This window comes from Mustelus asterias, chromosome 4 (genome assembly GCF_964213995.1).
Source record: "Mustelus asterias chromosome 4, sMusAst1.hap1.1, whole genome shotgun sequence".
In the NCBI taxonomy this organism is placed as follows: domain Eukaryota; kingdom Metazoa; phylum Chordata; class Chondrichthyes; order Carcharhiniformes; family Triakidae; genus Mustelus; species Mustelus asterias.
Window position 1 is genome coordinate 72,180,034 of NC_135804.1, and position 14,915 is coordinate 72,194,948.

At 49.8% G+C, this 14,915-nt stretch overlaps 1 protein-coding gene across 2 annotated transcripts in view; it reads right to left on the reverse strand.

Moving 5' to 3' along the window:
* LOC144492776 (adhesion G-protein coupled receptor G6-like) overlaps positions 1-14,915 on the reverse strand; it is a 374,363-nt gene that overhangs the window by 288,442 nt on the left and 71,006 nt on the right. The window contains exons 2-3 of one of the 2 annotated variants that reach the window (XM_078211193.1): positions 12,912-13,017; positions 11,960-12,403 (exon numbers count right to left, since the gene is read on the reverse strand). The exons of the other annotated variant lie outside the window; for it this stretch is intronic. Of the exons in view, the coding sequence (XP_078067319.1) occupies positions 11,960-12,403; positions 12,912-12,999 (532 nt within the window). The 5' untranslated portion in view covers positions 13,000-13,017. The remainder of the gene's footprint in view (positions 1-11,959; positions 12,404-12,911; positions 13,018-14,915) is intronic. 2 annotated transcript variants of the gene reach the window in all.

Sequence of the window (14,915 nt, forward strand, 5' to 3'; positions counted from 1 at the left end):
CAAAGAAAAATACAGCACAGGAACAGGCCCTTCGGCCCTCCAAGCCTGCGCCACTCATGTGCCCACTAGACCATTCTTTTGTATCCCTCTATTCCCAGTCTGTTTATGTGGCTATGAAGTATCAGTGGAGGAACATTTTTCAGACAGTGATGATCCTAACGCCATTAGATCAAGATTAATATGGAAAAGGACAAGAATGGGCCAGAAATCAAAAGTTCTAAACAGAGGCGGGGGGGGGGGGGGGAGTGGAGAAGCTGATTTTAATAAGATCAGATATGATTTGGCCAGAGTGGACTAGGAGCAGACATTTTTAGGTAAATCTGTGAGGGAACAATGGGATAAATTCAAGGAGGAAATGCATAGAGTACAGGGACAAAATGCTCCAATAAAGAAAAAGGGCGGGACCAACAAATCCAGTGAACTTTCAATATCGAGAGGCGGCACGGTAGCACAGTGGTTAGCACTGCTGCTTCACAGCTCCAGGGTCCCGGCTTCGATTCTCGGCTCGGGTCACTGTCTGTGTGGAGTTTGCACATTCTCCTCGTGTCTGCGTGGGTTTCCTCCGGGTGATCCGGTTTCCTCCCACAGTCCAAAGATGTGCGGGTTAGGTTGATTGGCCAGGTTAAAAAAATTGCCCCTTAGAGTCCTGGGATGCGTAGGTTAGAGGGATTAGCGGCTAAAATATGTGGGAGTAGGGCCTGGGTGGGATTGTGGTCGGTGCAGACTCGATGGGCCGAATGGCCTCCTTCTGCACTGTAGGGTTTCTATGATTTCTATGATTTCTATGATGCAGCATTCGATCAAGAGAAAGGAAGACTTATGGCAGTCATTGAGGGCTCAACACAGAAGAAACCCAAAGGAAGTATAGAATGTACAAGAGGAAAATTAAAAAGGAAATTAGGAGAGCAAAAAGGGGAAAGGAAGTGATACTGGCAGGTAGAATAAAGGAAAATTCTAAGTTGTTTTACAAATACACTAAGGGTCAAAGAATAACTAGGAAAGCGTAGGGCCAATTAAGGAACAAAGTGAGGTTCTAACTGAATACTTTGTGTCATTGTTCAACAGTGAGAGGGATGATGTGGATATAGAAATCAGGGAGAAGGACTGTGATACCATACAACCATAAGCAATAAGAATAGGATGGCACAGTGGTTAGCACTACTGCCTCACAGCGCCAGGGACCTGGGTTCAAGTCCGGCCTCAGGTCACTGTCTGTGTGAAGTTTGCACATTCTCCCTGTGTCTGCATGGGTTTCCTCTGGGTGCTCCAGTTTCCTCCCACAGTCCAAAGATTGGTGGGTTAGGTGGATTAGCCATGCTAAATTGCCACTTAGTGTTAGGGGGATTCGCAGGGTAAATATGTGGGGTTACGGGGATAGGGCCTGGGTGGGGTTGTGGTCAATGCAGACTTGATGGGCCGAACGGCCTCCTTCTGCACTGTTGGGTTTTATGATTCTAAGGGGACTAAAACTACTCAGTACACCAGATGTGGTCTCACCAGTACCTTGTACAGTCGCAACAAGACTTCCCTACTCTTATACTCCCCTTGAAATAGGGGAGTATACATTCCACGAGCCTTCCTGAATATCAGCTGCACCTGTGTGCTAGCTTTAGAACATAGAGCATTACAGCGTAGTACAGGCCCTTCAGCCCTCGATGTTGCGCTGACCAGTGAAACCAATCTAAAGCCCATCTAACCTACACTATTCCAATATCATCCATACGTTTATCCAATTACCATTTAAATGCCCTTAATGTTGGCGAGTCCACTACTGCTGCAGGCAGGGCATTCCATGCCCTTACTGCTCTGAGTGAAGAACCTACCTCTGACATCTGTCCTATATCTATCACCCCCCAATTTAAAGCTATGCCCCCTCGTGCTAGCTATCACCATCCGAGGAAAAACGCTCTCACTATCCACCCTATCTAATCCTCTGATCATCTTGTATGCCTCTATTAAGTCACCTCTTAACCTTCTTCTCTCTAACAAAAACAAGCTCAAGTCCCTCAGCCTTTCCTCATAAGACCTTCCCACCATACCAGGCACTAGTAAATCCGAGTAAATCTCCTCTGCACCCTTCCTAATGCTTCCACATCCTTCCTATAATGCGGCGACCAGAACTGTACGCAATACTCCAAGTGCGGCCGCACCAGAGTTTTGTACAGCTGCAACATGACATCATGGCTCTGAAACTCAATCCCTCTATACCAATAAAAGCTAACACTCTGTACGCCTTCTTAACAACCCTATCAACCTGGGTGCCAACTTTCAGGGATCGATGCACATGGACACCCAGATCTCTGTTCATCCATACTACCAAGTATCTTACCATTAGCCCAGTACTCTGTAATCCTGTTACTCCTTCCAAAGTGAATCACCTCACACTTTTCCGCATTGAACTCCAATTGCCACCTCTCAGCCCAACACTGCAGCTTATCTATGTCCCTCTGTAACCTGCAACAACCTTCTGCACTGTCCACAACTCCACCGACTTTAGTGTCATCGGCAGATTTACTAACCCATCCTTCTACGCCCTCATCCAGGTCATTAATAAAAATGACAAACAGCAGTGGCCCCAAAACAGATCCTTGCGGTACACCACTAGTAACTGAACTCCAGGATGAACATTTCCCATCAACCACCACCCTCTGTCTTCTTACAGCTAGCCAATTCCTGATCGAAACCGCTAAATCACCCTCAATCCCATGCCTCCATATCTTCTGCAATAGCTTACTGTGGAGAACCTTATTAAACACTTTGCTGAAATCCATATACACCACATCAACTGCTTTACCCTCATCCACCTCTTTGGTCACCTTCTCAAAGAAATCAATAAGGTTTGTGAGGCACTACCTACCCTTCACAAAACCAGCTGTGTGTGTTTTGTGCATAAGTATCCCCAAATCACTTTGTGCTGCAGCTTTCTGCAGTTTTTCTCCATTTGCCTTCTGGAAGTTCAAATGCAACACATCTACAGGTTCCCTTCTATCCACTCTGGTTGAGAATTCCTCGGAAAACTCTAATAAATTAGTCTGACATGATTTCCCTTATATGAAGCTACGCTTGATTATTTGATTTATTAACATAGTGAGAAGTATTGTTTCTTGCGCACAATACAGACAAAGCATATCATTCATGAAGGAAACGAGAGAGTGCAGAATTTAGTGTTACAGTCATAGCGAGGGTGCAGAGAAAAATCAACTTAATGCAAAGCAAGTCTATTCAAAAGTCTGACAGCAGCAGGGAAGAAGCTGTTCTTGAATCAGTTGGTACATGACCTCAGACTTTTGTATCTTTCTCCCGATGGAAGGTGGTGGGAGAGAGAATGTCCGGGGTGTGTGGGGTCCTTAATTATGCTGGCTGCTTTACTGAGGCAGCGGGAAGTGTAGACAGAGTCAATGGATGGGAGGCTGGTTTGCCTGATGGAATGGGCTACACTCACGACCTTTTGTAGTTCCTTGCAGTCTTGGGCAGAGCAGAAGCCGTACCAAGCTGTAATGCAACCAGAAGGAATGCTTTCTATGGTGCATCTGTAAACGTTGGTGAAAATTGTAGCTGACATGCCAAATTTCATTAGTCTTCTGAAAAAATAGAGGCGTTGGTGGGCTTTCTTAACTATAGTGTCAGCATGGGGGTCCAGGACAGGTTGTCGGTGATCTGGACACCTAAAAACTTGAAGATCTTAATCTTGAAGCTACTTCATCCCCATTGATGTATACAGGGGCATGTTCTCCTTTACGCTTCCTGAAATCGATGGCAGTCTCCTTCATTTTGTTGCCATTGAGGGAGAGATTATTGTTGCCGCACCAGTTCACCAGATTCTCTATCTCATTCCTGTACTCTGTCACATCATCGTTTGAGATCCGACCCACTACGGTGGTGTCATCAGCAAACTTGAAAATCGAATTGGAGGGGAATTTGGCCGCATAGTCATAGGTGTACGAGGAATATAGTAGGGGGCTGAGAACACAGCCTTGTGGGGCACCAGTGTTAAGGATGATCGTGGAAGTGTTGTTGCCTATCCTTACTGATTATGGTCTGTGAGTTAGGAAGTTCAGGATCCAGTCGCAGAGGGAGGAGCCGAGGCCCAGGCCACAGAGTTTGAGATGAGTTACGTGGGAATAATGGTGTTGAAGGCTGAGCTGTAGTCAATAAATAAGAGCCTGACATAGGTTTCCTTGTTATCTAGGTGTTCCAGGGTTGAAGGTAGGGCCAGGGAGATGGTGTCTGCTGTGGACCTGCCGCGGCGAAAGGCAAACTGTAGTGGATCCAGGCAATCCGGGAGGCTGGCATTGATTTGTGCCATGACTAACCTTTCGAAGCACTTCATAATGATATCAGAGTCACCGGACGATAGTCATTGAGGCACGCTGCCTGGGGTGATGGTCATCTTCTTAAAGCAGATGGGGCCCTCAGATTGTTGTAAAGAGAGGTTGAAGATGTCTGCGAATACTCCCACCAGCTGATCCGCACAGGATTTGAGTGCTCGTCCGGGTATCCCATCGTCCCGGGTACCCCACTAGATTACAGAGTCATAGAATCATACAGTGCAGAAGAGGCCCTTCAGCCTATCAAGTCTGCACTTGACCTCCCACCTAATCCCACTTACCAGCATATGGGCCATACTCTTGAATGTTATGACGTGCCAAATGCTCATCCAGATACTCGTTAAAGGATATGAGGCAACTTGCCTCTACCACATTCTGAGGCAGCGTATTCCTGACTGTCACCACCCTCTGGGTAACAAGTTTTTTCCTCACATCTCCCCTAAACCTCCTGCCCCTCAACTTCAGCCTATGTCCCCTCATGACTGACCCTTCAATGAAAGGAAATAGCTACTCCTTATCCATTCTGTCCATACCCCTCATAATCTTGTACACCTCGATCAGGTTGCCCCCAAGTCTTCTCTGCTCCAATGAAAACAACCCAAGCCTATCCAACCTCTCTTCATAACTTAAATGTTCCATCCCAGTCAACATCCTGGTGAATTTCCTCTGCACCCCCTCTAGTGCAATCTCATTCTTCCTATCATGTGGTCACCAGAACTGACACATTACTCTAGCTGTGGCCTCACCAAAGTTCTATACAACTTTCTTTTATTCACTTGTGGGACATGGGTGTCGCTGGCTGGCCAGTATTTATTACTGAAACTGAGTGGCTGGGTAGGCCATTTCGGAGGTTAAGAGTCAACCACATTGCTGTGGGTCTGGAATCGCATGTAGGCCAGACCTGGTAAGGACAGCAGGTTTCCTTCCCTAAAGGACATTAGTGAACCAGTTGGATTTTTCCAACAACTGACAATAGTTTCATGGTCATCATTAAATTCTTAATTCCAGATTTTTTTATTTAATTCAAATCCCACCATCTGCCATGGTGGGATTCGAACCTGTATCCCCAGAACATAAGCGGAGTTCCTGGATTAATAACCTGGTGATAATATGTCTTGCCCATCACCTAATCTAACATGGTGATGCGCGACAATCAAGCACGTGGAACAAGGCTTCAGTTATTGAAGGCTTTTATTATCAAACAATGGAACTAACTAACACGAGTACACCAGTTCAGACTGGAGGGGTCCTGCCGGAGCAGAGGGTCTTATACCTCTCCTCCGGAGGCGGGGCCCCACCGGGATGTGCCATAATAACATTTACCACAGGTAAACACCCTAACCCAACAACATTATACAACCCCCACAGTGACAACACCCTAACCCAACAGTAACATAAGAACAACCCCCAGTGGTAACCAACGATGGTTCACCACATTCACCCCTCCTTTAAAAACAAAGGCCGGCGGGGTGCAAAAAACAGGTCATATATGTACAAAATTCACAAGTCCAGACGGTCTGGAGGACCGCACCGTCGCTGTGATCTCCTCAACACCGGTTGCGAAACCGGAGCAGGTGCTTGCGGTGGCGTTCTCTCCAAAACAGCGTCCGGCTGTCCCCTCAAGGACTCCCGGGCCGGTTGACCCTGGTGAGGCGATGGTGCAGGGGATCCTGGAACCTTCTGTGGTGGCGCCGATCTCCGAGTCTCAGGCAAGCTGTACATGGGAGTATAACTGTTATGCACTGGTCCCGGTGCTGACCGCGCCACGTCTGGGGAAGAAATAAGTAGTAGGGGATTCGTGACAGGGGGTATGGGAGCGACAGGAGTTGCTACGTCCCCTGCGGGCGCCAGGTCTCGAATGGAGACAGTGTCCTCTCGCCCGTCAGGATATGCCACATAGGCATACTGAGGGTTGGCGTGGAGGAGTTGGACCGGTTCGACCAAGGGGTCGGACCTGCGAGCCCTCACATGTCGCCGCAGAAGGACGGGTGCTGGGTACGTCAACCAGGCTGGTAATGAGATCCCCGAGGACGACTTCCGAGGGAATGAGAACATCCTCTCGTGGGGAGTAGCATTGGTTGCCGTACACAGGAGGGAGCGGATAGAATGGAGCGCATTTGGAAGGACCTCCTGCCAACGGGAGACTGGAAGGCCCCTGGATTTCAGCGCCAGTAGGACAGCCTTCCAGACTGTAGCATTCTCCCTTTCCACCTGTCCGTTACCCCTAGGGTTGTAGCTCGTGGTTCTACTAGAGGCAATCCCGTATGAGAGCAGGAATTGCCTCAAGTCGTTGCTCATGAACGACGAGCCCCTGTCGCTATGAATGTAGCAGGGGTACCCGAACAGGGTAAAAAGCTCACTGAATGCCTTAATCACAGTGGCAGTCGACGTGTCCGCACAGGGGACAACAAACGGGAACCGGGAGTACTCATCTATTATATTGAGGAAATAGACGTTTCGGTCCGTTGAGGGAAGGGGGCCCTTAAAATCCACACTCAGCCTCTTGAAAGGGCGAGTGGCCTTGACCAATTGTGCCCGGTCCGGTCGATAAAAGTGCGGTTTGCATTCCGTGCAAATCCGACAGCTTCTCGTCACTGACCTGACATCCTCCACCGAGTAGGGCAGGTTGCGGGCTTTGACGAAGTGGTAGAGTCGGGTGACTCCAGGATGACACAGGTCATTGTGGAGGGCCTTCAAGCGGTCCTCCTGCATGATGGCGCATGTTCCGCGCGAGAGGGCACCCGAGGGCTCATTGAGCTTCCCTGGACGATACATAATATCGTAATTATAGGTGGAGAGCTCAATTCTCCACCGCAAGATCCTATCGTTCTTGATCTTGCCCCTCTGCGTGTTACTGAACATAAACGCCACGGATCGTTGATCCGTGATCAGAGTGAACCGCTTCCCCGCCAGGTAATGGCGCCAGTGTCTGACTGCCTCCACAATGGCCTGAGCCTCCTTCTCCACCGCTGAGTGCCGAATTTCGGGGCCTTGAAGGGTGCGGGAAAAGAATGCGATGGGCCTGCCTGCCTGGTTTAGTGTGGCGGCTAGGGCGAAATCAGATGCATCACTCTCCACCTGGAAAGGGATGGATTCATCCACCGCGTGCATCGTGGCTTTCGAAATGTCGCTTTTCAAAGCCTTGAAGGCCAATTGGGCCTCCGGCGTGAGTGGGAAGGTCGTGGACTTGATGAGCGGACGGGCTTTGTCCGCGTAGTTGGGGACCCACTGCGCATAATACGAAAAGAACCCGAGGCATCTCCTCAGTGCTTTCGTGCTAGCGGGCAAGGGAAGTTCAGTAAGGGGGCGCATACGGTCTGGATCAGGGCCAATGACCCCGTTTTCCACCACGTATCCAAGGATGGCTAACCTGCGCGTACGGAATACGCACTTCTCCCTGTTATAGGTCAGATTCAGGCGAGATGCAGTGCGCAGAAAGTGTTGGAGATTCGTGTCATGGTCCTGCTGGTCATGGCCGCAGATGGTGACGTTATCCAGGTACGGGAAGGTAGCCCGCAACCCGTTCTGGTCCACCATTCGGTCCATAGCACGCTGGAAGACCGAGACCCCATTGGTGACACCAAATGGAACCCTGAGAAAATGGTATAGACGACCATCCGCCTCAAAAGCCGTATATTGTCGGTCCTCTGGGCGGATGGGGAGTTGATGGTAGGCGGACTTAAGGTCTATGGTAGAGAACACTCGGTACTGCGCAATCTGATTGACCATATCAGAAATGCGCGGGAGAGGATACGCATCCAGCTGCGTATAACGGTTAATGGTCTGACTGTAGTCGATGACCATCCGAGGTTTGTTCCCGCTTTTGACTACCACGACCTGCGCTCTCCACGGACTAGCACTGGCCTGTATGATCCCTTCCTTGAGGAGCCGCTGAACCTCAGATCTAATAAAGATCCGGTCTTCAGCGCTGTAACGCCTACTCTTAGTAGCGATGGGCTTGCAGCCTGGTACCAGATTCTTAAATAAAGAAGGTGTGGTGATTTTCAGAGTGGAAAGATTGCATGCGGGGCGCTTTGGGCAATTTGGAGGCTGCGGCTGATTCCCTACTGCCAGTGAAGGGAGTGGCCCACCGTACTGTAGGATCACACTCTTCATGTGGACCATAAAATTTAGTCCGAGGAGAATTGGCGCACAAAGGTGAGGTAACACAAGGAGCCTGTATTGCTCGTAAATTGTGCCCTGTACCTCTAGGGTTACCATACACCGTTCCTTGGATCGGTACAGACCGGGACCGTGATGCCATGGAAATTGTCTGTTTGGCAGGTAGAACCCGGAGTCCACACCTTTTTGCAGTGTCAGGGTGTATGAAACTCTCGGTGCTCCCACTGTCAAACAGAGAATACACAGTATGACCATTTACCTTGATATTCATCATGGAATTCTCAAGCCTGTGGTGCTTTGTCTGATCCAGAGAGATCGACGCCACCGTTGGCCCCTGGGCGTCACTGCATGCAGCCGATGTTGATGCTGAGGACCCCTGCTGGTCGCTCCTAGTCGTCGTGGACCATGATGGCCGCCCCCATGAATCGCACGTGGGCGAGGGCGCCAAACGTAGCGACTCCTGGTGGTCTTCCTCCTCCTCCGTCAGCCACGATGGCGCCGTCCTGGATTCGCATGTGGTCGGACCTCGTGGGTACTGCGACGCCGAAGGAGATTGTCTCCGCTCTGGAGGGTTACAAGCTGCACTGCCGTTTTTGGACTTCGACCTGCAAACTTTAGCATAGTGGCCCTTTTTACCACACTGGCTGCAGATTGCCGTTTTTGCAGGACACTGTTGCCGTGGATGCTTGGCCCCACCCCAAAAATAGCATCGCTGGCCGCCTGGAGCTGCTGCCGTCGTCGGATCGATATGGGAGCGCGAGCCCGCGGGGCGAGGAGGGATTTGAGCTTGCTCTTGCCACGTTGTCTCCACGTGGTCCTCGGGGTACAGACCCAAGCTTTTCGACGCTGCTTCCAGCATCTCAGCCATCTCCATCGCTTGGGTCAAGTTGAGGTTCCCTTTCTCCAGTAACTTAAGCCGGATGTACGAGGACCCTACCCCTGCTACGAACGCGTCTCGGGCGAGGTCGTACATATATTGTTCGGCTGATACGTCTTTACAATCGCAACCCCTGGCAAGCTGCAGGAGCTCATTGGCGTAGTCCTCCATGGTTTCGCCCGACTGCCGACGTCGTGTAGCGAGGAGGTAACGAGCGTGTATCTCGTTGGGTGGTCTCGTGTACCGTTTCTTCAAGAGCTCGACGGCCCTCGGGTAAGTGGTGGCCGCACGAATCGCAAGATAAATCGTGTCGCTTACCCTTGCGTGGAGGACCTGGAGTTTGTCGCTGTCTGTAGTAACAGCTACAGAGGCTGCCAGGTAGTCTTCGAAACACTTCCACCAGTGGTCGAAGGTGTTAGCGGCACCGACCGCACGTGGGTCCAACGCCAGACGATCTGGTTTTAATATCTGTTCCATACTCCCTTTTTACTGTTGAGAGTTTTCTGTTTGATAATAAAATTGATGCGCGACAATCAAGCACGTGGAACAAGGCTTCAGTTATTGAAGGCTTTTATTATCAAACAATGGAACTAACTAACACGAGTACACCAGTTCAGACTGGAGGGGTCCTGCCGGAGCAGAGGGTCTTATACCTCTCCTCCGGAGGCGGGGCCCCACCGGGATGTGCCATAATAACATTTACCACAGGTAAACACCCTAACCCAACAACATTATACAACCCCCACAGTGACAACACCCTAACCCAACAGTAACATAAGAACAACCCCCAGTGGTAACCAGCGATGGTTCACCACACATGGCTTCCCTGCTTTTGTAATCAATTGCCTCGATTGACAAAGGCAAGTGCCCCATACGTCTTTTTCACCACCCCACTCACATATCCTTCCACCTTCAGAGACCTATGGACAAACATGCCACGGTCCCTTTGTTCCACAGAACTCTCTAACGTTATGCCATTCATTGAATACTTCCTTGTTAAATTACTCCTTCCAAAGTATATGACCTCACACTTTTCAGTGTTAAATTCCATCTGCCACTTTTCTGCCCATTTGACCATCCATTTGATGACTATATCATCATCATCAAAAAAGTCCTACTATGCAGAAGAAGCACATGTCAAGAATGCAAGCAGAAAGCCTATCCCCATCCTTTTCTGAAATGTTAGTCCATAGTTCCTTCCATGTTATCCAACAGCACAGTAGTTAGCACTGCTGCCTCACAGCGCCAGGGACTCTGGTTCGATTCCCGGCTTGGGTCACTGTCTGCGTGGAGTTTGCACATTCTCCCAGTGTCTGCATGGGTTTCCTCCGGGTGCTCTGGTTAGGTGTATTGACCCGAACAGGTGCCGGAGTGTGGCGTCGAGGGGAATTTCACAGTAACTTCATTGCAGTGTTAATGTAAGCCTTCCTTGTGACTAATATAACTTAAACCCCAGCATCACAGCAAATTAAAAAATACATTTTTGTTTTGTTTTCAAATAGCTCTGCGGCCTTACCCCTCCTTATCTTTATAATTAGCTCCAGCTGCACGATGGTCATGCCTTCAGCTGTCTAGACCCTGAATTCTGTTATCCCTTCTTAGCTCTCTAAATCATTTTCCTTCTTTAAGACTCTTTAATAGCTACCTTTTTGACCAGGTTTTTAGTCATCTGACCTAATATCTTCTGATGTGATTTGTTGTCACACTGGCCTGAGTGTATCGAGCAGCTGAATGCACGGTCACTGTGCACATAGATTATCCCCATCTGATAATGATTCTTCCAGAATGTTCCAAACATGGCTGTCAAAGAAGTGTGCAGCACAGTGTCCTCTGGGGAATTCTGTCAGAACAAGGTATAAGAAGGCGACAGGACACCCAGTCACCCCCTCAGTTTTTGCAGTATTCACTGCCATATCCTGCCTGGGAAGTTTAAATGTCTATGTTTTAATTGTGGGTTAGTGAATGAATGGCTAAATGGCTGAGTAAATAGCTGAGTGAGTGGATAGATGCACAAGGTGGACAGATAAGAGAGGTTGGCAGGTGGGTAGATGGGTTTGTAGGCGAGTGAGTAGTCAGTGGGTAGTCACATCTTGAGTAGTCAGGTTAAGTCTGGTTGGGACAGTGGTCGGGGAGGTAGTCAGGTCCAGTCAGAGGTGGTCAGATCAGGTCAAGCAGTTGTGGGTTGGAGGCGAGATGGGGAGATAGCCAGTTTGGGGACATAAGTCAGATTGGCTCAGTTGGGTGGTCAGGGGTTTTGGGGGTGTGGTGGAAGAAGTGATTGGGAAATCAGTTGTTCAATTTATCCAGGATTTAGACTAGATTTCCATCTGTCTAACATTTCTTGGGTAATTATCCAGGTAAATACATGGAAATCCCAAGTCTCCAGCTCTAACTCAAAGTTGGAGACATTTGCAGAGGCTCCCAGGGAGCAAGGGAACTGGCCATCGTAAGTAAATACTTCCTGGGCAATTTCCACATAGGTCCAAGAGACAGGACTTCCACAGGCAAAAATCTGGTCTCCAACAATCTGCTGAATGGAAGATTTGGGGCCATTTGTTTGCTGGGGCTCGAGGTAAACAACCCGGGATGTTAAAGATGTTATACAAACAAAATTAAATGGAAGATTCCTCACCTGAGCTGGAGCAATTCAATCCAACAAAGACCACCTCAGTTAAGTTTACAAATTGAATGTGGGTCAGGTTGAAGCCATTCAGGTAAGAACAGTTACTCGTGGAATTTTGTGTCAAGTTCTGCAAAAGGGTGAAATTCTCACAGCACATTTCGTTTTCTGGACCGATATTGTGAAGACTGATATTGCCAGGACTGATATTGTCAGGACTGATCAAATAGTCACCATCAGTGCCATTCCAAATAAAGCAAAAATCCATCAAGCCATTCTTTGTAGTTATGGTCTCAGTTCTGATCTCAGCGTCAGTCGCTTGTTCACCGATCTCTATATGAACTTCCGTTGACATATGAAATTTCATCATGCAGTTAGCATTGCCAAAGCTTAGGTGAAACTTTTTTGTCCTGCTGCTGAGATTTGCACACAGTATGAATTCTTCCTGACCTAGAACTGCAAGGACAACAATCATTATTAATAGAAACAGTCACCAAAAATGTATAATGATTGTGCAGACTTGATGGGCCGAATGGCCTCTTTCTGTACTGTAGGGTTTCTATGATTTCTATTTTGGGCGGCACGATAGCACAGTGGTTAGCGCTGCTGCTTCACAGCTCCAGGGCCCCGGGTTCGATTCCTGGCTCGGGTCACTGTCTGTGTGGAGTTTGCACATTCTCCTCGTGTCTGCGTGGGTTTCCTCCGGGTGCTCCGGTTTCCTCCCACATCCAAAGATGTGCGGGTTAGGTTGATTGGCCAGGTTAAAAATTGCCCCTTAGAATCCTGGGATGCGTAGGTTAGAGGGATTAGCGGGTAAATATGTGGGGGTAGGGCCTGGGTGGGATTGTGGTCGGTGCAGACTCGATGGGCCGAATGGCCTCCTTCTGCACTGTAGGGTTTCTATGATTTCTATGATTAATGTGCAGTTGGAGAAAGCTCAGAACAAGGCTTCAAAATCACATACCTTTATCATTGTTGAATTGAATCAAGCAGCAGCAGAAAAGGTACATCCAGAGCCACAACTTAAATAGCAGATCAACAGCACCCACCATCTCTCACTCAATCTGTTCCTGGAAAGCAAATCAAATATTCACATGAAAGAAAGCATGAGCTCTGTCGAGCAGCTATCACAATCTCAGCATGTTTGAATGAAGTATTTTTGAAAGGGCAGTCACTGTTGTTGTGGTGACCCACTGTAACTACATGTTGTATGCCTGGACACACCCCTGCTGTGCCTGACCCGAGACTCCTCCCTTTCCACCTGATCGAGGTATAAAGGTAACAGTTCCTCCCCTCTGCCTCAGTCTGGGCCAGGCTAGCTACAAGGGTGTGTTCCAGTTCTTTGCGATTAAAAGCCTGTTGTATTTCACTCACTCGCTATAGTCCCCGTGAATTGATGGTGCATCAATTTTAATCTCAAAGAAAAACAAAACTCATAGGATGGAACAAATTTTGAAGCCCGACAAGTTAGACCTGGATCCTCAAGCTGTGGGAGCTTCCAACAGCTTCGATCACTGGCTGAGGTGCTTTGAAGCCTTCCTCGAAGCCTCCGCTGTCGTCCAGTCTGAAACAGACAAGCTGCACGTGCTCCACGCCCGGGTAAGCGACGTGGTTTATTCCACCATCCGCGACGCTAAGACGCGCTAGAGCTCCTAAAGAGCCAGTATAGCAAACAGACGAACGAAGTCTACGCCAGACACCTTCTGGCTACTCGAAGACAACGGCCGGGAGAATCGAGTGCACAATTTCTCCACGAACTACGGGTACTCGGCAGGGCCTGCAAGGCTGTATCCGCCGCGCAGTACACGGAGGACTTAATCCGCGATGCCTATGTTACGGGCATCGCGTCCAACTACATTCGGCAGCGACTGCCGGAGCAGGGTGGGCTGGACCTACCGAAAACAGTGGCGCTCGCAGAATCTTTAGGGGTGGCCTCCCGTAACCTCGAGGTTTACGCACCTGACCACGCGGTTGCATTGTGGGCACCATGGCCGCTGCCACCCCAGTATCTAGGAGGGTCACAGACTTACGCCACACCGCGCCCCACCAACAACTCAACTGCTGCGGCTGTTGCCGGTCCGAAGTATTATTTTTGCTGCCTGGGGAAGCACCCCCGACAACGCTGCCCGGCTAGGGAGGTGTACTGCTCTGGGTACAGGAAGAAGGGCCACTATGCTAAAGTCTGCAGGGCAAAGTCATCCTCGAAGCCCAACAGTGCCGTGTGCGACCCAAGGGAGCCGCCATTTCGGACGCCATCGGTCGAATGTGAGACGAGGGAGCCGCCATTTCGGACGCCATCGGTCGAATGTGAGACGAGGGGGCTGCCATTTCGGACGCCATCGGTCGAATGTGAGACGAGGGAGCCGCCATTTCGGACGCCATCGGTCGAATGTGAGACGAGGGAGCCGCCATTTCGGACGCCATCGGTCGAATGTGAGACGAGGGGGCCGCCATTTTGGGCGTCGGCAACTGCGGTCGACCACCCTCCAGGATCCACGGTGGCAGCTGTCCAGCTCGATCAATCCCGTCCACATCAACTCGCCAGGTCCATGATGGAGAGTACGGAGAGTTTCATCCACCCTGATACGGTGAGCCGCTGCGCCCTTTCTGTGTGGCCAGTTAAACAAACAATTTCCTTGGCCTCAAAGTCCCGCTCGGTGGATGTCCTCGGGTACTGTGTGGTGACCCTTATGGTTCGGGGGACCGAGTACGAAAATTTCAAGCTCCTGGTGCTGCCACACCTCTGCGCTCCTGTACTCCTGGGGCTCGATTTCCTGACCCATCTCAGGAGTGTCACGTTGCAGTACAACGGGCCTCTTCCCCCACTCTCCGTCTGCAACCCACAGTTCTTAGACTGCCCACCGCGCACCACTTGCAGCCTCTCGACCCTTCAAGTCACCCCTCCCTCACTATTCGAACACCTCACCCCCGAATGTAAGCCTATTGCCACCAAGAGCAGACGGTACAG